Here is a 23332-nt window from a genome sequence, read left to right as displayed (position 1 = left end):
CTTCTTCGTTCTCTCCTTTTAAAGCCCTCGGACTGTGCAGGGCTGGGACAATCTGTTGGCCCCAGCCCAGGACATGGCTGCTCTGCCAGCACTGAGCTGGGCTTTGTCCCACTGCCAGCCATGGCAGGAACCTCCTGTGCCATTCCACCTTGGCACAGGGTCCCACGGCTCAGAGCATGGCTCAGCAGATGCATGGGGAGCGATCCCCCCCAGCCTGGGGGCCATGGCTGCCCCTAGCCCCCTCAGCCGCCCTCCATCCCCCATGTCCCACCCAGCTGTGGGGTCAGTGGGACCCCAGCGTCCAGCTCCAGCCCGCCCTGGCCACCCACAGCTGAGTAGGGCCGCAGCTAGATGTGTGCAGCTGCAGCCGGGGCACGTGGCTTCCCCAAACCCTTGCTGTCGTGGGCCCTGCCCTGCATCATGTGGGCACCATGAGGACAAGCAGGATGGGCAATGTGTCGGGCAGTGGGATGGGACCATCCCTGGGGACACCTCGGGGACGTTGCCACCTGCACCCCATCCCCCTCCATGCAAGGTTTGACAATGCAGCCCTTGTCCTACATTACTTTAGGCCGGGATAAAGCTCCGTCTCCTTTGTTACACGTTTATAGCAGAGGCAGAAGGGCTGCAGGAATGTGGCGCTGGGATCCGGGAGCTGTAAATCCCAGCCTTTGTTGTGCTTGGGCCGCACTAAATCACTGCTTTTCCCTCTGAATACTAATCTCCTCCAAAAGTGCTGACCGGGGCATCTTTCCCCAGCAGCTTTCTGGGGAAGAGGCTGACGCAGGGCCCGGGGCTGGCGCTGGCACAGGAGACGGTCCCGACCAGCATCCAGCAGAAATCCCCGACTCCCGGCGCTGCCCGGCCCCGGCGCGGGGGGACGGACACGGGCGCCACAACCCCGGCTCCAGGCTGGAGCAGCGATAGCGGGAGGGTGCCCGGGGGAAGGATAAACAGCAGAGGAGCTGGTTCTCCAGGCTGAGGGGAGACTGGAAGGTGTTTGGCACCGGCGTGGCTGGAAAAGCTCTCCCCACGCCAAAGCACACACGGCCTTGGATCTCCGCAGCGTTTCATTTGCCCAATGCTGCAGAACAGAATCCCGTGATTTATGGGGCTCCACGGGGGTCGTTTCCTCCCCTCGCTCGGAAGGTCATGAAGCAGGATTGCTGCCTCTCCCCTCTGTGTGCTTGCAGGGTACAGCGGTCCTGGGGAGGTGCCTGGGGTCCCGACGTGCCAGGCAGAGGTGAGACTCGGGCACGTCCCCCCGAGAGCCCTGCAGCAGCAGTGACCCGCGAGGGCTGGGGGAGGAGGGGATTTTTGATCTGAAAATGGGTTTGTTCAGAGGTGTGTAAGCGGCCCGGGGTCGCCTCGGGTTCATCCCCCTCTGCCTGCTCCAGGGCCCGGCTGCCCCGGGAGGAGGGAGGCTTTGCCACAGCCTGTGCTCTTCAAGCTGAACACGGGGTTGGGGCGGGTGGTCACCGCGGGAAATCCAAGGAAAAGCGAGTCCCAGCTTCCAGATCTTTCTAAATTGAAAGCACAGGAAGCAAATGGACACCGCCTGAGCCCTCACACATACCAGGGTGACGTGGCCATGCTGGTGCATGGCTGGAGGACGGGGACGTCGGAGGCACCAGAGCCCACCCAGAGTTCGCCCACGGAAGGGCGGTGCCCAGGTGATGTCCAGGCTCCCCGCCAGCCCCTCTTCGCTCTCCATCTGTGAAACCTCTCAGCAGAGGAATGTGCTGCTCCCTCGGCAGCCGGCACAGGCTGGCTCTGCCTTCATCCCGCCCAGGACACCCGCCAGCCTCCTCCTCTCCCTCCGCCGGTTTTGGGAGTAGGAGCAGTCACAGACTGGAACACCAGGCAGGAGGAGACGCCTTCCCTCATCATCACGCCAAGAGGCAGCAGTGACTCCACAGCAGCAACGGTGTTGTTGTTTTATTGAAATAACGTTTGCTCCCATTTATTAAACACAGATCCAGCACTGCAGACGGGCTGGATGAACAAGGAGAGGTTCAGGTACAGAGCTGAGGACACAGGACACCTGACAGCTGGCTCTGTGGTGCTGTAGGCGCCTGAGGCCTCAGGTATAAAGTGCTGCTCACACCTGACCTTGGAGAACTGGCTTTCAGTCGAGTTGTTCTAAAGGCCATCTGACATCTGGAAGAGAGATTCCATTCCTACTTAGCACCAAATCTAATTTTACAGTAAGTATAAATATACATATTTAAAATCCATAATGTGAGTAATTTCTGAGCATTTACATAGGACAGAGTAAAAAATTTAACAAATGCTAAAAACAACTTTTCAGTATCCTCTGAGAATCTGGCAAAAACTGAGTCATCACTGGAGCATGTGAGGAGTCGCTTTGCCAAGTACGGAGAACACTTGGTGTGTATTCTGAGCCTGGTACGGATTAACCAAATCTCCATACCTAGGAAAGGTGTGCAGGTCCTGGGTTGCTCCCTCACATGACCCAGAGGGATCCTCGAAGTGCAAGTCTGCTTCTGTCACAGTGTGTGGCACCTGCACAGCACTCACTGGGGAAGCAAACACTCACAGGTGGAGGCAGTTCCTGTCACTGCTCCACTCCTGCCCAGCAAGGTCTAAAGTCCTTCTGATCAGTTCCACCACAGCACCAAGTGCTGCTCCCTCCTTCTTTCCCTGTGGTTGCCCTCCTCAGTAAAACTGTGGCCACATGGGTCGTTGTGGGCTGGTCACTGGTTAAACCACCCTAATCAGGACCAAGAGCCTGAGCTGTGACACTCAGGACAAGCTGCTGGCCCCTGGGTGTGTGGGGATGTTCCTGCAGAGGATTTCACACTGTGGAACAGGCTTTGCTGGACCCCCAGCCCAGCTTGTTCTGTGCACAGGCCATTCTGACATGAAAAGCTGCCTTTGCTAAGCACAAACACCTGCTCAGGAACAGCACAGACAGCAGCACCGTTATTAACGTATTTACACCGTAAGTTAAAAGTAGCAGGGCAAGGATCCAGTGCAAAAGAGAAGCTGGGACCATCCAGACAGCAGTGGCCTAGTTGCTAACAAGCTTGGGACAGAGAGGCCCATGAGGGCTACTGCCTCGTTGTGTAGAGCAGCCTCCTGGGAAATCCCTGTTCCATTTGCAGGAGGTGTGGAGACGGAAACTGCTCCCTCCCAGTGCTGGCTCCAGGTTAGGCTCCATTGGCACTGGCCTTGCTGCTCTGGGACGCTTCCATTTTGGTCTAGGGGCAAGAGAAAAAGGCAGATTTTAGGCAGTACAAATGTCTCTTGAAATTCTGAATCTTGTCTGAAGGTGCCTTCCCATGTCATCTGTGGTATTTCTGTATTGAAAAGCCCTCAGTGCAGTTCTCATCCAGTTTCTCCAGCTGCTCCCTGAACTCAGTGTTCACAGTGTCCTGTACTACAAACTTCCAGTTTAGCTTTAAGCTGTGTGAAGAACAATCTCTTTTGCGAAGTGTAAGAACTCTGACAAGCTCACCTCTTGTGGGGGAGGCTTCACTGACGCTTCTGAGAATGGCAATTTCTCTGTTGGTTGGGACACAAATTCTTCATTCTTTAAGGAAAAAGCAGCTGTAAGTCACAGAACCCTCTCAGAAAGGGCAAAACCCCACAGCCCCTTCTCCCTTCTGAGTCAGGCTGTTCCCCGCTCACTCTGTGAAAGCTGTGCTGGCATTTCCATTGTTTCCCCGGCACAATTTAACTATGTGGAAATATTTCTGGCAGTTGATACAATATTCTTTGATTCCTGCTGCTGCTTTTATCAGCTGGGACTAATCTAAGGAATTCACTGCAGCGTGATGCTGAGAACCATATGCTCTGGCTTTCTTACTCTAGATAACTGTGGCTCATTTTGTCCTGGACAACTGAGCCCAAGTTCAGTAGGAGGGCTAAAAACAAGTCCTCTTTAGCTGGCTTCTCTGAGCTAAATGTACCTGGGCTGAGGTCTGAAGCAATTCAGGTTGGGAGTCCTCCTTGGCTCACACGTACCATGCCAGTACCATGGTACTGAAGAACCAGCTGTTCCAGCAACAGGACCAGTTGTGCCACAGCAGATCCCTGCTCCCTTCCTTTGCCTCTTCAGTCAGAACATGCAACTGTGAGGCTCTTGGGGGGAAACATCTACACAGTGCAGGAACAGACACTGCTCGTGCTCTGTGCCATGGTGTCAAACACTGGTTTTGTCTAGCTTTGGAAAGGTTTGGTCACACTCAATTCCCAACGATTTCAGCACGTTTTCCTGCTTGCAGACTGCTATTTCTAACCTTTCTTCCCTGTACGACAGGGGCGGGATCCAGGAGGGTCTCCTGACCTTCAAGCACGGATGTCATCACTCCAGCAGCTTCACTTGTCTGCAGAAGAACACAGAGTCATAACTTCAGTCCACTTGTAGGATCAAAAAACAAGATTCCTGTCACAGTCATTCGTTTTTATAATGTATAATGGTTGAGCTATTAACCTAGAAGTTTTATTCAAACAACTCACCTTGTTCTGTGGAATGGGAACAGATTGGGGCTTTATGTCTATTAAGTACAAGGCACGGGAAAGCAGGAGGAGAGAAGAAGGAACGTTCTCCTTTAAATGCAGATCCAGCCACTGTTGGAAGAGAACAGAAGGGAAAGTTATTTCATATTGGCTCTATGTGGGTATTTATTAATACAACACTCTTTGTCCTTAAAGCAATCTTGAGTTTGGCTAATACAGTTTTAATTTACCAAAATGAGAAGAAATGGGTCTGACGAGTTTAGAATACACCCCACTTCACCTTGCTTCTAGCTGGCCCTGGTTCTATTTGGTTTTCTCTTCGGTCTGGGACACAATCTGGACCCTTCATGCCTTAGACCTCAGCTCTGCAGGTGAGGATCCAGCTTGAAACTTGTGCATGAATTCTGAGGAAGCTGTGCTTGCTGCACGTGACCACTGCCTGGAAACTGTCCTCCGAGGAACGTGGCCACACCAGCCCAGGCCGGGGCACACTCACCTGCCCGAGCTGCTCCTTCAGCTGCTCCTCAGAGAGCCCCAGTGACCGCATGCCTCTGGCCCTGCAGGCGCTCTGCAGCTCCGACACGCTCAGGCCACTGACCCCTTCCTTGGCAATCATCTGGAAAGAACAGCAACGTTCCCATGCAGGCACAGAGTAGCCAAGGCCCTACTGCACCTGAGCAGGCTTCTGCAGGTCCCCAGTCCAATCTCCTGTTCAGAATTCAATTTTCCATTTGTGCTTTGAGCCTCTTTAGGGGATGGGGATTTCACAGCCTCCAGACAACCTCTTCCACTGTTTATCCACTCACTGATTTTAATTTTTTTCTTACCAAGTTGAAATTCCCCTTGCTGCAACTTATGGCCATTACATGTTGTCCCTCCACTCTGCACGTATAAATCTGGTTCCATTTTCCAAATAACCCCATTGCACATTGAAACATCCCCTTTTTGTACGTTAGCATGACTCCAAAATGAAATGTTCTAGTGCCAATATCTGCAGTGCCACCTTCGTTGCAGCTCCCCAAAGACCACAAAGGCACAGGGAGATGAACTCTCATTCCATTTTCCTCTGGAATCTCTCATGGGGAGGATCTGACTCCCATCAATATTAAACTCCTGCCCTGTGGAGGGTTTGTGGGCAGGGACACAAGCCTCGTGCAGAACCTGCAAGCACCAAGCAGTTCCTCGGTGCTGTTTCAGACTCACCTCGTCATCGGCCTTGATGTTGCGCAGCCGGAGCAGCAGCTGGAAGCGGAGCAGGTTGTTGGTGCCGATGGGCTGCAGCTCCAGCAGCTTGCACAGAGCCACCAACTGCGGCCGTTCCAGGTGCTCCAGGGTCAGCTCGTCCTCAAAGAGCTTGGAGAAGCGGACGATCTCCTGCGTGCTGGGCCGGTGGCCGCTGTGACGGATCTAAACAAAGGGACAAACCCAAACCTGAGCAGGATCACTGCTTGGGAATCGCTCCCCCCCTTCCCCTTCCTCACACTGGAACTCCTGTCTCTGATGGAAACGGGACGATGCAGTTAAAAGTCAAATGGAAACCGTTACTGAGTGGCCACTGGAAGTTTCACAGGGTGAAACTTGCACCCTTGCAGGATGGGAATTCCTGTGAGCACAGCTCTGACAGTAGGGTCAGCAGGGAGGCACCCGGGGAACAGCACCTGACAGGGCAGCTCTGTGCTGTCAAACATCTGCACAATCCTGGTACAAATCCCGTGTTCTCTGCCCAAACCAGCAGCACTAAAGGTGTGTCGCTGCTGTGGCTGCCATCCCCAGCACAGCCCATCCTACCTCGTGCAGGTAAGAGGAGAATTGTTTCCCTTGTCCTGTGTCTGCTTTGTTCCTTTTGGCCATCTCTACAATGGTCTCCCGCAGGAACTTGGCTAACTCCAGCTTTGCATTTAACTTCTTCTTCTGCTTTTCTTCCTTCATTTGGGAAATACAAAATTATAAATTAGAAAATATAATGCAGGAAATGGAATTGCTGTGCACATTCCTTCCGATCCCTGTCCATAGCACAACCTTCCAACTCTCCCACTCAGCTCAGGAATAGGCTGGGAATGCCTCACGCATTGGGTGAGGCTGATCCTCACTTCCAGCAGCAGACAGGGAACAGCAGCTCTGCACAGATGTTCTGAGGAGCTGTGGACACTCCACAACCTCAGACAGGACACAAACCTTTTTTGACTCCGTCTCAAACGTCGAGGGCAGCATTTCAGGGAAGAGCTTCAGGAACACAGGTAAGAGAAACTCCATGAAGGGGACAATGACAAACACCAGGAAGGGAACCAGCCGGAAGAGATCTGCACAAGTTCTCAGCAACTGTACGGAGAAGAGCACAGTGGAGATTACCCAGAGATTATCACCCAGCCAGACACAAAAAATGTGTCCAAAGAAGGGGTTAAGCCTCTTACTGCATCACTTTATCCATGTGTTGTGGCACTTACCCTTCGCCTCTCCCTCCTGGTGAGCACCTGCCCGTGGAGCAGCCTCCACACCATCCTGGCAGCCACCTTGGTGTCAATCCAGAGCAGGTGGAATCCATCATAGTAATGCTTCAGCTCATCCACAACTTTTTGTCGCAAGGACTTTTTTCCTGCAGGAGCCTCTGCGATCTGTTTTGTCAGAATTTTAGCTCCCTGGGTTCCAGGATTTCGGTGGGGCGGGGATGCACCTGGGAGCTGCTGCCGTGGGCAGGTGGAAGTGTGCAAGGTGTGGGCAGGTGAGTGAGGCAGGGCAGCGCCCAGGCAGGCACGGCGTGGCCAGGGATGGCTTTTGGAGTCTCTTGAAGTCCAGGCTAACTGGGAATCCACCAGCTGGACAAGAGCAGTGGCTGGAGAGCACAGAGGGCTGGCGTGCGCCAGGAGCTGGGAGCCTCTGAAACTGGAGAGTTGTGTCAGTAAGAACAGTGCAGCGAGGCCAAAGTACCGAGGCATCGCACCCGAATAGACACTCTCAGCACTAAATCAACCTCGTGAAATTCATTTTGTGGCTGAGATTCTGATCCTTCAGCAACGGGTGAAATACTGAGAACTTCTCCCGTGCCAGTGACTCATCTCCTGGGGAAGAACCACCCAAGCCTCCGCAGCGTCTCCCGGAAGCCCTTTTACCAAGGAACGGGGTAAACCGAGCCGAAACAAGCCCCGAGAGGTTCCTCCCCACCCGCAGGCGGAGCAGGCGCGGGGGCTGCGGCCGTACCTGGCCCTGGCCGCGGCCAGGAGCGCGCTGCAGCCGCGGGCAGCCATGGCGCTGCGGAGCGGGGCCGCCGGCACCTCACCCCCGGCAGCGGCGGGGGGCGGCGGCGGCTCCGGGGGGCGGCGGGGGCGGCCGGGGCCCGGCCGGACCCATCCCCGACCCCGTGCCGGGCGCGGCCGGGCCGGACCGGGGGCTCCCACGGGTCCTCGGCTGAGCTGGTCGGGCTGCGCTGCCCTTCTCCGCTCCCTGTGCTCGGCCCAGTCCCGGTGATCTCGATCCCTGTCCCGGTCGCCCCAATCCCCTGACCGTGATCCCGATCCCGGTCCCGGAACCGACTCGCCGGCGGCCGCACTCCTCCCGCCCCTCCCACCCGTCCCGTCGTGCCCCGCGCGCGCCGCTCTGACCCGCCGCCGCTCTGTGGTATCTGAGCCGTGACGCCTTCGGGCCGCGCCGCGCCGCCTCGACATCAGCCAATCAGAAGTCAGAATCCCGGTCCTGCTGGAGTTCCGCCCAATGGGAGCAGAGTGGGGCGGGGCTTGACCCGAGGAGCCCTCGGGAAAAGCCACTGATTGGGTGCGAGAACGGTGGCGGCGCGCAGGCGGTGACGTCACGGGCCGGTGCGTGACGCCATCGCGAGACGGGGGCGTTGCGCATGACGTCATGCGGGTGGGAGGCGCTCGGGAGTGGCCCTGGGGGCCGTGAGGCCTCGGGGGAGCCGCAGCGGGGCCGCACGGGGCGCACCCACCGCTCCCCGCCACGGGGCTTTAAAGCGCACCCAGGCTCAGCCCCCACCATGGGCAGGGACACCTTCCGCTATCCCCGTCCAGCCTGGCTTTGGACACTTCCAGGGATGGGGCAGCCGCAGCCTCCCTGAGCAGCCTGTGCCAGGGCCTCCCCACCCTCACAGGGAAGAGTTTTTCCCAAGATTGCTCTGGCAGTGGAAGCCATTCCCGCTTGTCCTGTCGCTCCAGGCCCAGGTCAATAGTCTCTCTCCATACAATGCCCACATATAGCACAGAGCTCCTGTGAGCGGCTCTGTGTGTGACGGGACACAGCAGAGCAGAAACTCCTCTGTGTTCTGGGAACAGCTTTGCATGGAATGAGGTGTCAGAGGGGAGATTGAAGCCCTGACGTGTGAGACAAACACCCCAGTCCTGTGTGTCTGAGGAGCGGATGGAACACACTGACAGCCGGAGAAACATTCTCAGCAGATGACAGGTGACTTGATCCCTTGAAATCATTTCAAGGTCCCTTCCAACCCGAGCGATTCTGAAATTCCATGAAATACTACCTAGTTTTGAGAGACTAGGGGGAAAAAACCATTTTGTTGCCCCAGTGAAAAAAGGGTGTGGAACTCTTTGGCTAAGGGATGCCCAAACAGTATTTTTAAAAGTAGAAAATAAAATGGGGTAAGATGGGTGAATAAACGGACAGAGCTCCTGAGTCTGCTGCCAGAGCTCCCAATACAAAACTTGGATTTAAACACGTTTAGATTATGTCTCTAAAACAGTTTTTCCTGTGGGAATGAGGGGAGACAGTCGTGTTCCCGAGGAGACTGATCTATGGATATTCTGTGCTGTGCAAGGGCCTTTAGGAAGGTCCCTAAAGTGAGGAGCAGAATCACTTTTTAGATTTCCTTTACTACAGCTATTCCCAGACCATCCTCTTGTCTCTCTTGTCCGAGGAGCCCAGCAGTGGACGCAGACCCGGCCCACTCCTCTCTTCTGCCCGGGTCCCCTTGGGGGTCACCTCAACGCCACCCCCGACCGAACTACATCTCCCGTGGTGCCTCGCGGCGGGCACCGCCCGAGCGGCCAATGGGTGATGGCGGCGCGTGCGCGCGCGGCTGCGCAGTGCGGCGGCGGCGGCGGGGGGCGGGCGGAGGCGGAGGCGCTCGGCGGGGCCGCACCGGCACAGCCGCTCCAGCGCCGCCGCCGCCAGCGCCTCCCTCGGCCGCCGACCCGCCGGGCCCGCCGGGCCCCGCCAGCGCCTCCCTCGGCCGCGGCGGGCGCTGGGGGCGGGCGGCCTCCCCGGGGCGGAGCCGGCGCCAGCGGCGGGGGCGCGGAAATCGAGGCCGGGGCTCCGTCGCGGCCTTGCTGGTGCTGCGGGAGGAGGAGGTGGAGGCCCCGCGCCGCCCCCGCCGCCGCCGCCTTTGTCTGCGCGGGGCCGGGCGGACGCGGCGGGGCCGTGAGAATGGAACTGACTGAAGGTGAGCGCGGGGCCGCGGCGGCCCCGGGGTGGAGGGGCCGCGGCCGCCATGTTGCTGCGGGAGCTGCGGCGGCACCGGGGCGGCCGGGCCAGGCCGGGCCGGGCACACTCCGGGCAGGGCGGACCGCGGGTTCGGCCGCGCTCGGCGCCGTGACGCGGGACCCCCGGCCGGCTCCGCGCTCCCCGCTCCGGCCCCGCGGCTCTCACCGGGGCCGAGCCCCGACCTGCTGCGGGCGAGAAACTCGGGGTTTCACCCGAGCGGAGCCGTCGGTGTCACCGTGCCGCGGCCTCCCCAGCCCGAGGAAAAGGCTTTTATTGCGCGCGGGAAGAGCTGCGCATCAGCGAAGGGTTTGTTGTTGCTCCGATGTTATTTTTTTGCGGTACTGTTGCGTTGTGCTGCACTTTGTTGTGGTCTCGCAGTGCTTTCATTTCGCTGTCAATACACTCCGTCGTTTCAGTGCAATTTGTTGTTAAAAGTCTTAACGATAACATAGTTCTGTAGATACTAACTAGCCCAAAGGGCAATATTAAGTAGCCAGTAGTTACAGTTGAAGGAAAAATTGTATCGTGTTTTGATGACTGTTTAGGTCTTTCAGTGACCTTTTGCAGAGATGCACAGTGAATGCTTTGGTAGTTAGATTTTTTTTTTTTAATTAATTATTTTTATGAACTGCTTGAAAAGATTTTGTTCCAAAACCTGAGCACGTGCTTTATGAAGGTACAGGGTAAGAGTGGAGGATGGTGGTCAAAGACTGTATGTTTTGTTTAATACAAACGTATTTTGCATTTTCCAGTTTCGCGACTTTGCCTGAGCTTGAGGTGGTTCGTGTGACACACGTTGTGGTTCTTGCCCTGGTTGTGATACGTGACTGCCTGTCACGACGTTACTGTGTTTGGTATTGCCAGAGATCTGACTTCTGGCTTCATGTCGGGACCAGCCCATGACTTTTCCTGAAGATCCAAAGATTTTGCTCCATGTTTCCTGTTTGAATCCTGTGGCTCTCTAACCAAATGAGTCTCTGAGCTCTTTTTTCAGACAAAACCCTTTTCTCTGCTGTCCAAGTTGTTTCTTTCCACAGCACCGTGGGAAACTCCTTCCAAATGCCCTTATCAAACCCAGGTAGAGACGTGACTGTTTTTTCTGGCATTCAGGAACCAAACACAAAACACCTTTGCAAAGGTGCTCAGGGAAGCAGCCTCACCTCAATTCTTTAAAGTTTGTCAAGAGGCCTCTGATTCACCACTGCTGTCTGCCAAGAGGAACAGCTCAGTCCAGCTGGAGTCAGGAAAATCCACAGGCCGGGTTTCCTGTTAAAGACTCACATGCAGGTGAAAATTTGGAGTTGTCTTAACGTGTGCAAACAGAGCTTTGCCTGGGGGATTTTTTTTAAGGACATGAAGAGAAGAACGGGACAAAGCAGATTGTGCAGACTGAATGCAGGGATTAGTAGAAACAATTGTTTTATTTTATTTCAGTCTGCAGTTCGTACAGTTCTGATCTGCCTGGATGATGTTCCAGGTGAAAAAGGTGTCCCTCTGGGTCATGGGTAAAGTGACTAGAAACTGTGGGTGTGCTCAGCTCTGGAGAGGAGTGAGATGCAGGAGTGTGTGTGTGAACTGCAGGCTTAAGGTTTTGAGAGGTCAGGAATGATTGCATCACTTCAGACACCCGGCCTGTCAAGCCAGGCAGCTCTGTCTGTCTGTCTGTCTAACACCTGCAGTAGTGAAGAGCTACTGAGAGCAGTTGCTGCATTGGTTGGATACTTGAGGGGCCCAGCAGCAGTGCAGGTTGGATACTTCGGAACGAAACAGCACAGAAAATGGCAGTAAACATCTGTGGGGTAAGGAGGGGTTGGTAGGATGTGAGCAGAGCTTTGAATCTCTCTGATTTAGGTCTGTGTGGACAGGAACTGGGTTGGTATTTGTACATAAAGATGTCCTGGAACTTCTGCTTTTGAGCCTGTTGATAGAAAGCCCAGCTCAGGCTGACAAGGCAGTGACACCGTTCTGAGCACACACGGCTGACTCACAGCAGTGCTTCCAGCTCCCTTAGGGAGCCAGCAGGCCAGGTCCTGTCTCACAGCAAACACTTTCCATCCATAAACCACCTTACCTCTGACTGTGCTAACCCCATGTGGGGATTGTCAACAGAAAAAGGTGGAAAAAGGTTTTGTGAAACTTCTGTTTGAAATATGTGTATGCTGGACTTTTATCAGTAGCTCCTGTATCTCTCCCTGCTGTGGCCACAGCCAGCCTCAGCCAAACCTACAGAACTCCCTGGTTCGGAAGAAGAAAAGCTGTGATCACATGGGATTGGAATTGTGTGAGAATCTGAGGTCAGTTGTTATTTAGTCTAATGCAGCATGGAAGCAAGATTTGAGAACTTTAAGTCTTGTTTTCTGAGAGCAAAGTTGAAAAATACTCATGTTAAAACTGGCTTTAGATAACTGCAGTTGGTTGAACGTTGGTGAAAACGTGAACCTGGAGGATCCATAATCTGTGCAAAACCTTGCCCTCACTGAGCACTCACTCTTGGAGTGGAACTGATTTTTTGAGTTATGCTCAGTTGAGCTGAGAAGCTTGGGATGGGAACTGAAACAGTGTTCACTTAAGAAAGATTTCTACTAGGCTGACCTGCCTTATTCTGTATGGCTTGTATTTTTTCATTTACCTTTTCCTCTGGTACTTTGAATTGTGACTCTCCCATGGACAACAGGAAAATATTTGCTGAAGGTGTGTAGAGTCCCAGTGTTTTTAAATGGCCCTGTGTCCCTGTCTACCCTGGGAAAGGACTAGAACAGAATGGCGGACACTCACTTTTAAAGAGGAAACTCTTTCTCTCATTAGGAAATTCGCTTGCACTTTTGAAAGTGCTGATTTCAAGTTGTTTGCAGCCTGTGAAGTGCCCATTTCCTATAAACCTTGAAATGATGAAACTGTTTCTTTATCTGTTGATTGCCAGTGTTGTATCACTGTATCACAGTGTTGTGCAGGATCTGTTCTAGGTCATGTTTGGAATTAAAATTGTGCCGCTCACGGGAGGCTCACAGGGTGGGTTAATAGAGTAATCACTAGCATAGTGAGAAGAATTCATTCTGGAATACATTTCTGCAAGATCAGCTGGAAATCCCGTTGCCCTGTGGTTTGGGTGGTGTTGCTGTGCGGCAGGGATGGCTCTCTTCGGTGACAGTGGGGTGTTCTTCAGGGACGTACACAAAGTGATCCTTCCTTAGGCTTGGATGTTGAGATTCCTGTGTGCTTAGGATTCCTCGTTGTGTTCTGTTACTGTGGGTCACTGCAGGGCCTGTCCTCTCACTGTAAGCCTGCCCAGATGCCACTTCACTGGGCAGCATCTGGGGACTGATCCACTGATGCAGAATTTTGGGCAAGGAGGAGGGTGGGAAAGTCTGGGTGTGTTAACAGTGATGACAGTGAGAGACTGGGCAGGAAGGAGCTGGCAGTAATGTCAGTGCTGTGGGAGAGCAGAGAACAGCCTCAAGTACTTTGGGGCTGCTGAGAGCAGTTCTGTGGAGCCCTGACCCTGGTTCTCAGCCTGCACAGAATTACTGAGGCACGAATTTGGGATGGGGTGTCCCAGCTGTGCAGAACAGGCTGGCACCCAGGCTGAGTGACACAGGTGAGCTCCAGAACTAATTAAAACGAAAGAAATCATAACTATTCTTTCACTGGTAGCTCCTAAATCCAGTGTAAATGCAGTGCTTTGAAGTTCATTAATCCACACTTCTGTCATGTAACAAAACAAAGCACAATGGCAGCCACCACTGCAGAGCCTGCGGGAGCTGCATCGGCAGCTGGGACTGTGCCCTTCCAGCTGTGGATGTTCCTGAAGTGCTGCCACAGCTTCCCAAGAGTTCTTTTCAAGTATTCAGAAGAAAAAGAAGATTTAACCTGGTTTTAGTAAAAAATAAAGCCCAGCGTAGTGTGAGAATCTGCTGTTTGCTCTTCAGTTTGGCAGATGCAAAGTAACAATTTGGTGGTAAATAGTACAAACAGTCCCACTTCCTCTTCCCAGAACAGGGGTGGTTTGGGGTTTCTGATCTTGCTGTACAATCCCACGTGCTGCTCCTCAGATCTGTGCCCCCTGACAGTGGCAGGTGTGTTGGTTTGCTGGCTGATGTGCAGAGCTGTGGAGGAAGGGACGGTTTCATGGCCCCGAGGTTTGAAAGTTCCTGCAATGAGAAAATTCTGCTGCAGAGCCTTGTGCTGTTACTGCCCTGAATTGCTTAATTATGGTGACAAACGTGCCTGAGTCGATCTCACAGGGCAGTAAAAATAAGACAAACGTCAATTTAATCTGAGTGTGAAGGTCATCCAAAAGCATCACCCCAAACATCCAGCACAAATCCGATCAAGTTCTTGTTCCTGTTGGAACTTTGGTTACTTTTTGCAGTCTTGGAGGAGGGAAGTTCTCAGTGTTAGGAAAGCTCTTAGCTAAGGTATTGAGAAGCATTGCTTTGGGAGGGTAAGAATTTCATGTGGGCAGGGTTTAATTGAGGTTCCTATTCGAAGAAGTGTCTGTGGGATGCATTAATGTCATTTCAAACCCGGACCAAAAGGGCACAGTAACCCGCCTGCGTGCCCACACAGGCAGAACAAATACCATGGGGCCGTGTTTGCTTTGGAAGGGCTGAACTAACCTTGTGGGAAGCAAACTGGTGTTTCTTACCTGCAGGTCAGGTCACTGTGTGTTGCTTCTTGTTGAACATTGAGCTGCTTACGTGAATGGCAAAGCCTTCTCTGAGCCTGCTGTTCAGTTTTGGAAGTCTAACTCTGATTTAGTCTGGTTTTGATGTTTTAATATGCACTGGAAAGCTGAAGGTGTGTATGCCAGTGCTCAGCTGGAATCTCATTCAGTGAGTAACCTCAGGGTTTGGGGGTCTGTTGGTGCTGAGGCTCAGACCCATGCAGTGCTTAATATTAAAATAAGGTGTGAGGGGCAGGAGAATAACCCGGCTCACACAGCTGCTGAGAGCCAGTGCATGCCAGCTGTACTCTGCTTCTCAGGCGAGGGTGGAGGTTGGGAAGCCCCCTCTGAGGCTGCTGCAGGGCACTGGTTTCTCAGTGGCCAGGGTGGAATGACCCACTTGCTTTCATTGTGCTGTTGTTCAGAGCATCCCATGGCTCAGGGCCCTGCTCTCCTAAGGGCTGCTCATGTCTTGAATTTTGGCAAGAAGGTAGGGAGGCAGGAGGAGAGGTTTCTTGTTTGTTGTTCTTGTTGTTTGTTCTTCTGTGGTGTTCCTGGGTCATGCAGTTTACAGTGACTGTGTCAGGAGAACTTGGTATCTCTTATATGCTGCAGGGTGAAATGCTGTCCAGCTGTTTGGGGTTGGAGTAACCCTTCCTCCTGCATGACTAGGGCTTATAGTTCTTAAGCACTTGTAGGTGCTTGTGATATTTTTTGAAATGTCTTGGAAAGGAAGACATTTGCCATATGAAAGACACTTCAGTAGCCCTTTGTAAAGGCTCAGTAACACCAGTCTAAATCCAGGCGAGGGTGGCTGCTGAATAGAGAGGGGGAAATTGGTCTTGAGATCCCTTTTTTCCTCAACTGTTTAATTTGCTTAATTACTGTTTTTTAATTTACACTGACTTCTTATTTCCCTTCCCCTGCCTCTAGGCCCTATGAGAAAAAGGGAAAGCTAAGGATGCTGGAGCAGAACAATGGATTTCTCTTTCTCTTTCATGCAAGGGATCATGGGAAACACAATTCAGCAACCACCTCAACTCATTGACTCCGCCAACATCCGCCAAGAGGAGGCCTTTGATGGCAGCAGTGACATTGCTGAGGATGGGGGCCGGACGCCGTACGAGGCCGCGCTGCAGCAAGGCTTCCAGTACCCCACGCCCACGGCAGAGGAGCTGCCCCCCCTCACCAACGGGTATCCCCCGGCCATCAGCATGTACGAACCCCAAGCCAAATACCAGACGTACGCTCAGTATCCCAATGGATCGGCCAATGGCTTTGGAACAGTCAGGAACTTCAGTCCCCCGGAGTATTACCAAATGGAGAACTCTAACGCGAGGCCGCATGAAGTTCTGGAAAAACCTTCCCCTCCCCAGCCGCCACCTCCACCACCACCTTCAGCTCCACAAGTGGGGATTCCAAAGAAGACTGGCTCACCAGAGATCAAACTCAAAATAACCAAAACTATCCAGAACGGCAGGGAATTGTTTGAGTCCTCTCTGTGTGGGGACCTGTTGAATGAAGTCCAAGCGAGGGAGTACGCTAAGGCAAAACATGAAGGGAGGAAAGAGAAAAGGAAAAAAAGTAGCAAGCATGACTCTTCCCGATCGGAAGAGCGCAAGTCGCACAAAATTCCAAAATTAGAACCAGAGGAGCAAAATGTAAGTGGAATGGTAATTTCAGCCATCTGTACACCTGGTATTGTTGATGGAGAGCTTGTCCAGCAGGGTTTGTCCTTGTTCTGGCTGTGTGCGCTCTGAGTCACCAGGCTTTAGTTACTTGTCACAGCCTCAGGATGAGGTTGCCGGGAGCTGTGTCTGTAGGACAACACAATGCTGGTTAAAAGGCTCATATGAAAAATAAATTTTAGAAAGGGTCTTATTTATTACTGTTTTTTAAATATTATTTAGTGTTATAGCATGTTTAGAGTTTGCTGCACTCCGGCCAGTGTTGAAGATGGAACTTCTGGATAAAAGCTCACACGTTCCTAAAATTGCCTCTCAAAATAGTGCTGGATTGTTGAGTGGAAGGTCAGGTTACTTGGGATATTCAGCAGTGAAATATTTAATTGATCTTTGAAGGATATTTAAAATACTGTGATTTACAAAACCCAGGAGCTGTGTAGCATAGGTAGAACCAGTAAAAATGAGTATTCTAAATCAGCAGGGGAATGAGAAGTACCAGCTGACACAGCACATTTTGGAAAGATTTAGTATTGCTGTCTGTTCCCATTTATGTCAGATTTTGTATGATATTGTCCGTATCCAGAGGATGTACATCAGGTGGTGGTAACTGAGATTCCGGGAAGCAAAGACCCAGATTACGTTGCTGCCCCCTCATTCTTTTTCTTTCCGTTTCATAAGCCACTCCAGTACTTCTGTTTCCTTTTCTCATGCTTGTTACTGCCGCCTCTGTGGTGCTGGTTTCTGCCTCTCCCAGTTGAGAGAATGGGTGGCAGAGAGGCTGGTAAGTGCCAGGAATGGGGAAGTTGCTGTATCTGGCCAGGACAGAAATTGCCCAGTGCAGGCTGGGCTGGGCTGTTACAGAATGTAGCTGGGCTTCTTGTAAAGTCTGTGAAAGCCCTTGGTGCTTTCAGGGAGAAGATCCTGTCCTGCAGGGATCAGCTCTGATCTAGTAGAGTGGGTTCTGTGCCCCATGGAGGTGCTGTTGGAGCCCCTGTGAGGTGGCTGTAGGAGCTGCTGTGTCCTGCTGGCACTCCCTGAGCAGAGTCTCCCTTGCACTGTACCAACTTTCTGGCCTCTTCTCCAGACTCCATCACCCCCACATCAGGCTGTCAGTTTGTTTCCCCTCTTACCAGTGACTCCTGTTCTGCTCCTGAAGCTTCAGATCTGCCTGTCCCTCTGGCTCTGCTACCTGCTTACCACGAGAATGGAATCTTCTGTCTCTCACAGACTGAACTAAAACCTTGCATCTTGAATTCCAAGTTCCTAGTCGTATGTGTCATCCAAAGTTCACCAGAAATCTTGGTCTTGCTGTTGTCCTCCTTGTTGCTTCCATTTCCCTTTCTAAAGGTGGTGTTGCAATTAATGTTTTGTGTTACCCAGCCCTGTTTCAGACACGGCCTGCTCTGACAGGAGCAGGGTTTTGTGCTGGTGGTTTTCGGTATGAGTTTGCCAGGGCAGTCTCAGGTCCATCCTCCCATCGCTTTGCCTTCCTCTGCACAATTTCATCTTCATGTATGTTCATCATGTACGCTCTTGTCATCTTCAGTGTTAATGGTGTGAGACTTGTGACTTGGGATCGTCTTCATAGGAACAAACAACTTTTTGTACAACTATGCTTGTTTTATAGTTTTACACTCAACAAGGCTGCGGCAAGTCGGATGATCTGCTAGTTGTTCCTTGTTCTGGCACTGTAATCTCAGTGGGAATCCACTGACTATGAGGGTATGCCCATACTGGAGAGCCTGATTTGAAGTTGAAATGTTGTGAATACACGGATGAACGTCAAGCTCTGAATCCTTGTTTTAAGAATCAGCCTCTCTGCTCGGTAGTTATGTTCTGTGAGGAACTGGGAGTTTGCAGTGTGTGAACTCAGCTTGACTCTTCTGGCAGAGGGGAGGTTTCACTAACTCCCTGTAGTGAAGGAAAGGCAGGAATCAGTGCTGTGCTTCCTGCAGTACAGGGAGGAAGGATTTCTGCACAGCAGATAGCAATGTGATCAGTCTTAAATGGTGGTTATGTACACAGCTCCAAATGAGACACTGGGCCATGCCACCCCTGACCTGAGCTGCTCTGTCCCTTTCCTTGTGTCCCTGGCTCTCTGGAGCACACAGCATGGACTGATGTGGGGTCTGTGCTTGGAGTGGCCTGCAAATAATGGGGATTGTCTGCATTATTAGTTTCTCACTGCTTGTGTCTGACGGCTCCTTTTGCTGCTCTTTGAGTCCTTTGACTTCCGATTTCTCTGCTGCAGGAAAAGCAAGTGTGTGGGATCTGTCTCCTGAGATAGTTCCCAGCCAACCCTTATCTCAGCCCGTCCCCTCACACTGTCTGGCATGGCCACCCCACGTCAGTGTCAGCTTCTGGTTGGGGCTGATTCTGCTCTGTGTTCCAGACATGTTTGATCCTCCAAATATATTTGTCAACTCTGTGCAATTTAACATCGATTTTACAATGATCATGTTGTGTATTTAACATGATTTATGTACTGCTGTTCTTGCAGATAACTGGTGTACAGTGAGACTCACCGCATTACTATGGATAGCCTCACATGGGGTTCTCTGGTTTTTGGAAATTGTGTATTATTTTAGGTGGAAAGTTATTTGGATTCACTGTTTCTAAATGTATGTTCTTCTGTCACCTGTTACAGGAGAACGTAGTTATAGTCAGGTGCGATCGTAATGTAAATAGCGTAGGGGAAACCAGGTATTTCTTTATTGTGATGTTACTATGTTAATTGAGTACAAGGAGCAGTCATATTCCTGTTTTCTGGGTTCTTGGTTGCCTTTCTCTGTGAATTATTTTTTTCTGCCTGGTTTCACTATTATCTTCTGTTGTTTTACTGTCCCCTTACCTTGTTTGTGTTTGTTTTCCTTTTTTCCCTTCATTGTTACCCATTTCCTAGAGACCAAACGAGAGGCTTAGCACACTCTCTGAGAGACCAAGAGAAGACGCAGTGCTGGAGGAAGCCCCGGTTAGTACATACACCAATTAACACTTTTGGAACATACAGAATGTTACTATTTTTGGACTGTTTCTTCCATTGCTTCTTTTAATTTGTCTGATAAATCAGTTGTCATTTCTTTTAAACTCTTACTAATCATTACTGCATCAATGCATCTCTTATTGTACTGGATTTATTGCTTTATTTTATCCTAAAAGCATTATTTCTAATCAACTTAGGAAGCAGAATCGTTTTGGGGGGGTGACAGTTGCTCTTTTGCATCTTGGTTTGTCAGTGACGTTACGTAAATCCCAGCTGTGTGCAGCTCCTTTCTGTCATGTTTCTGAGAAATGTTTTTCTCATCTTGGATTATCAAACCTCAGGGATATCTGAGAGAACAACAACAACAAGTCCCTGTGGATGGTGTGTCATCTCCAAGTGCTCTAAATCCTCTCCTGTGGCTTTAATCTGGTGTTTCCTTTGCAGGTCCAGCAGCTCTTGCCATCCCTTCCAACGCAGGTCACCCACGACGTCAAGTTCCAGGTTGGGGATCTCGTTTGGTCCAAGGTGGGGACGTACCCGTGGTGGCCTTGCATGGTGTCGTGTGATCCACAGCTTGACGTGCATACCAAAATTAATACAAGAGGTGAGGGAGGAAGCTCTTTGCCAGAGTGTCAGGTGTCTGTAGATGTTCCTTTATTAAAAATATCTTAGTTCTGAACTGCCTTTGCGGGGTGAATTCTGCTGTGTGTGTGCTGAGCAGGACAGTCCTGGCTCGCACAGAACTAGTACCTGGTACGTGACCTCTGCAGGTGGGACTGTGGGAATGGGCTTGTGCACAGGTGTTTCTGCTTTTCTCAAGTCAGTGTGAGAGTGTTCGGTGCGGGCAGGGTGTACTGAGCTTCCATCTTAAACTGTTCTGGATCTGGCCTGTTGTATTTCTGCACTTGAGCCAGGTACCTCCACTTGCAGGAATGGAGCGTTGGGGAGGAGGAAAGCGTAAGCTGAACAGGCAGAGCAGTGTTGATACAACTGCTGACTGGTGTTCTCCCTTTCAGGTGCCCGGGAATACCACGTCCAGTTCTTCAGCAACCAGCCGGAGCGGGCCTGGGTGCACGAGAAGCGCGTTCGGGAGTACCAAGGGCACAAACAATATGAGCAGTTACTGGCTGAGGCAGCCAAGCAAGCCAGCAACCACTCCGAAAAACAGAAGGTACAGGGGCACTGGGGGGATCATCTCTGTAAGGGAGATGCTCTGAGGCTGGTCTAGAACTCTGCAGGGCTTTACCCTGAGAAGGACTGGCTGCATCTTGCTGGCAGGGAATTCAGTGTCCACATTCAGTGTCAAAAATACCCTGTAAATGGAGAGCAGACTTCAATCTGCTGCCTGAGAGATGTAGAGACCCTCAGGATTGTGTTTTAAGTGCTGTAGTGGCAAAATCTTCAGTGTCTTCAACTGCTTGTCTTTGTCCCTTAAGATTCGCAAGCCCCGGCCGCAGAGGGAGCGAGCCCAGTGGGACATTGGCATTGCCCACGCCGAGAAGGCGCTGAAAATGAGCCGGGAAGAGAGGATAGAACAGTACACCTTCATTTACGTAGACCAAGAGCCAGAGGAGGCTTTGGCCAAAGCCAAAAAGACTGCTGCTTCCAAATCGGAGGCCAAGAAGAACCGCCGGCCGAAGCCGGTGCCGAACGCGCAGCCGGAACACGCCAGCGTGGCGGCAGGGTCGTCACCTTCCAGCGCTGAGGCGCGGAGGCAGGGCCAGCGGAGGCAGTCCAGCGTGGAGGAGGAGGAGGCACCGCCCGTGAAAATCGCATGGAAAACAGCTGCAGCTAGGAAGTCCCTACCAGCTTCGATAACCATGCACAACTTGGATCTGCAAAAGTGTAACATGTCTCCAGTTGTTAAAATTGAACAGGTTTTTGCCCTTCAGAATGCTGCTGGGGATGGAAAACTCATCGATCAGTTTGTTTATTCCACCAAGGTACGTGCTTGGCACAGCGACCCCTCTTTTGCTCTTGAGTTATCCCGAGCCTGCCTTACTGGGGAGCTCGAACTGTGTCCACCAAGCTTTCACACCATCCATGTTCCTTTCATTGGAGAGATTAACAGACAGCTGTGACAACAGAACCTTTCAGTGCACTGAGCCCCACTTTCAGTGCAGCTCTGGCAGTAGCTGTTTTGCTAGTGGCAGAGCAGCTCCCTACAGGTGGCCATATTTTTGTTTGTAACACATTAAAAATATTAAAGCTGTTTTAACTTCGGCTTCCTAGTTGAAATAATCCAAAAATTCGTGATAAAATCAGTGGTTTTGTGGGAAACAGATGACAAAATTGTTAATAATGTACTAAAAAGTAATAACTACATTTTGTGTAACAGACTTTTAAATTGAGTTCTGCCTCTGAGCTTCCTTCAGGTGCACAGCAGCTTCCCACAGTCAGTGTAAGGAAAAGGCTTAGGACTATTTCTCAGCCTCCTTCTTCTGCCTCTCTACCTGGAGAGTGTTTATTTCATCCTAAGCCCTATAGAGAAGGTAATGTTTAGAAAAGTCACTGGAATTGTTTTTTCCTTGTGTGTAAGGGGAGATCGAGAGGGGTGGAAAGTTCTGCAGGGAAGTAACTCCGTAGTAGATTAATCCTGTTTATGTGTTGGGTTGGAGAGCATTGATTGTTTCTGTTCTGAGATTCAGGGGCAGGTTTATTACCTGGTAGCAACACACATTTATATCAGGGGAAGACAATCTTTTCCTTTTTTCTTTTTAAGGGAGTTGGTAACAAAACAGAAATAAGCATCAAAGGACAAGAGAAACTTAATTCTTCATCAGCTCAGAGAAGTGAAAAAGCAGTGGTGCAAAACGTGTCCTCTCCTGAGACAACTTCTGGGGCAGCAGGTAGGGAAACTGCACTCCTGGTCTGAACCTGAGCCCTCAGCATGAAAATTCAAATACCAAACCCAGCATTTTCTCATTACTTAAAAATTATTATTAACATCTTTCTGTTTACATAATAATTATAGTGAGCATGGCTAATGTTGCACATGCTGAGCCAACATACACAGCATGGCTGTGGGGTGGGATTGGTGGTTTGGCCTCTGCATCTTACAGCCTGAGCCAACATACTCGAGGGGTGATGTCCTGTGCAGAGCAGACAGCAAGCTGGTTTAGAAGACAACACAGTGGATGTGTGTTAGCAAGGTATTGCCATGGCTTTTGGCCCCAAATGTAAAATACAAGAACTGTCATGAAAGGAAAAGAGTCAGGAAGTGGCACATTTCAGTAGGGAATGTCTGATTCAGGATGGAAACTCCCTAGGCTTTGTTGTTGCGTTCTTGCATGGCCTGTTAAAGAACAGGGATTTTAAAAAAAACACTTTAACTAACTTCATCGACCAGGGGAGGTGGTGCTTGCCTTCTGAAGCTGTCTCAGGGGCCGCATCATAAAGCAGTGAGTTTTGAAGTATCAGGTCTGAGGGAAAAGAACCACTGAAGCAAATAATGGAACCTGGGCCTGAAATGGGAAAACCTTGAATGAGCTATTTGAATCTCATAATGTTGCCAGGCGTCACTTCTGCTTTAACTATCCATCTGTTTGATTATTTCTCCCTTTCCAAACATGAAATGAATGAGAACCAGAGTCAGAAATCTCAGTGGTCAGCATCCATGAGTCCTCTGCAAACGCATTTCAGGTTCTGTCCGTGTGCAGTGTTTAGGCAGGGTTATTTGATACGCTGGTTTATGGAGCGTGTTTGGGACTGCAGCACACAGGCCAGGTACTCCAGATTTCCTGGTGTGAATGAGGTTTCCCCTGCTGTTGGCAGTGGTGGTTCTTTCCAGCTGTGGTTGCTGTGGATACTTGAATTGCCTTGCAGCAGGAGAGGCCATCGCTGTTCTGCTTCCCTCACCTGGGGTCTAAAGGCTTCAGCTTCCCTATGGCTCCTCAAGACGTAGGGGGTGAGAATTCTGAGCCTCTCTTTTTTCGTTTTCTTAGGCTTTTTGGATACGTAACACTCCACCTGCTAACACCCTGTAAGTGCCTGAGCTTTCCTGCAGTGCACGCTCCAAACAGTCACTCTCAAAGCCATTTCCAAAGTCCAGTTATTGGTCCCCTCTTGTGGTAC

The 23332-nt window shown here is 51.3% G+C and overlaps 2 protein-coding genes across 7 annotated transcripts in view; one reads left to right on the top strand and one right to left on the bottom strand.

The window, feature by feature from the left end:
* Positions 1-1908: 1908 nt before the first annotated feature.
* On the bottom strand, positions 1909-8116 carry LETM2 (leucine zipper and EF-hand containing transmembrane protein 2). 3 transcript variants are annotated; one of them, XR_004236808.1, is made up of 10 exons: positions 6930-7661; positions 6661-6804; positions 6274-6408; positions 5689-5892; positions 4982-5101; positions 4486-4596; positions 4266-4352; positions 3482-3556; positions 2435-3224; positions 1909-2160 (listed from the first exon to the last, which is right to left on the bottom strand). XR_004236808.1 is itself a non-coding variant. In XM_032092146.1 (10 exons), the coding sequence occupies exons 1-10, from the start codon at positions 7725-7727 to the stop codon at positions 3174-3176; spliced, it is 1410 nt and encodes a 469-aa protein (XP_031948037.1). In that variant the 5' UTR covers positions 7728-8116; the 3' UTR covers positions 1909-3173. The 3 variants fall into 3 exon arrangements, 2 of the variants coding, with proteins under 2 accessions (XP_031948037.1, XP_031948036.1); XM_032092146.1 differs by adding an exon at positions 7681-8116 and having other exon boundaries at positions 1909-3224; positions 6930-7365; XM_032092145.1 differs by having other exon boundaries at positions 1909-3224.
* A 1602-nt stretch (positions 8117-9718) lies between these two features.
* The window catches only part of NSD3 (nuclear receptor binding SET domain protein 3), a 33849-nt gene continuing 20235 nt past the window's right edge, over positions 9719-23332 (top strand). For 2 of the 4 annotated variants that reach the window (XM_032092257.1, XM_032092255.1), the window contains exons 1-7: positions 9720-9886; positions 15524-16251; positions 19178-19246; positions 19703-19862; positions 20275-20429; positions 20695-21201; positions 21981-22107. In XM_032092257.1, the coding sequence (XP_031948148.1) occupies positions 15568-16251; positions 19178-19246; positions 19703-19862; positions 20275-20429; positions 20695-21201; positions 21981-22107 (1702 nt within the window). In that variant the 5' untranslated portion in view covers positions 9720-9886; positions 15524-15567. Of the gene's footprint in view, positions 9887-15523; positions 16252-19177; positions 19247-19702; positions 19863-20274; positions 20430-20694; positions 21202-21980; positions 22108-23332 lie in introns of all 4 variants that reach the window. The other 2 variants (XM_032092258.1, XM_032092256.1) reach the window with 2 other exon arrangements.

This window comes from Corvus moneduloides, chromosome 27 (genome assembly GCF_009650955.1).
Source record: "Corvus moneduloides isolate bCorMon1 chromosome 27, bCorMon1.pri, whole genome shotgun sequence".
NCBI lineage: Eukaryota > Metazoa > Chordata > Aves > Passeriformes > Corvidae > Corvus > Corvus moneduloides.
Note: the sequence above shows the minus strand (reverse complement) of the source record. Positions and strands in the feature narration are given on the sequence as shown.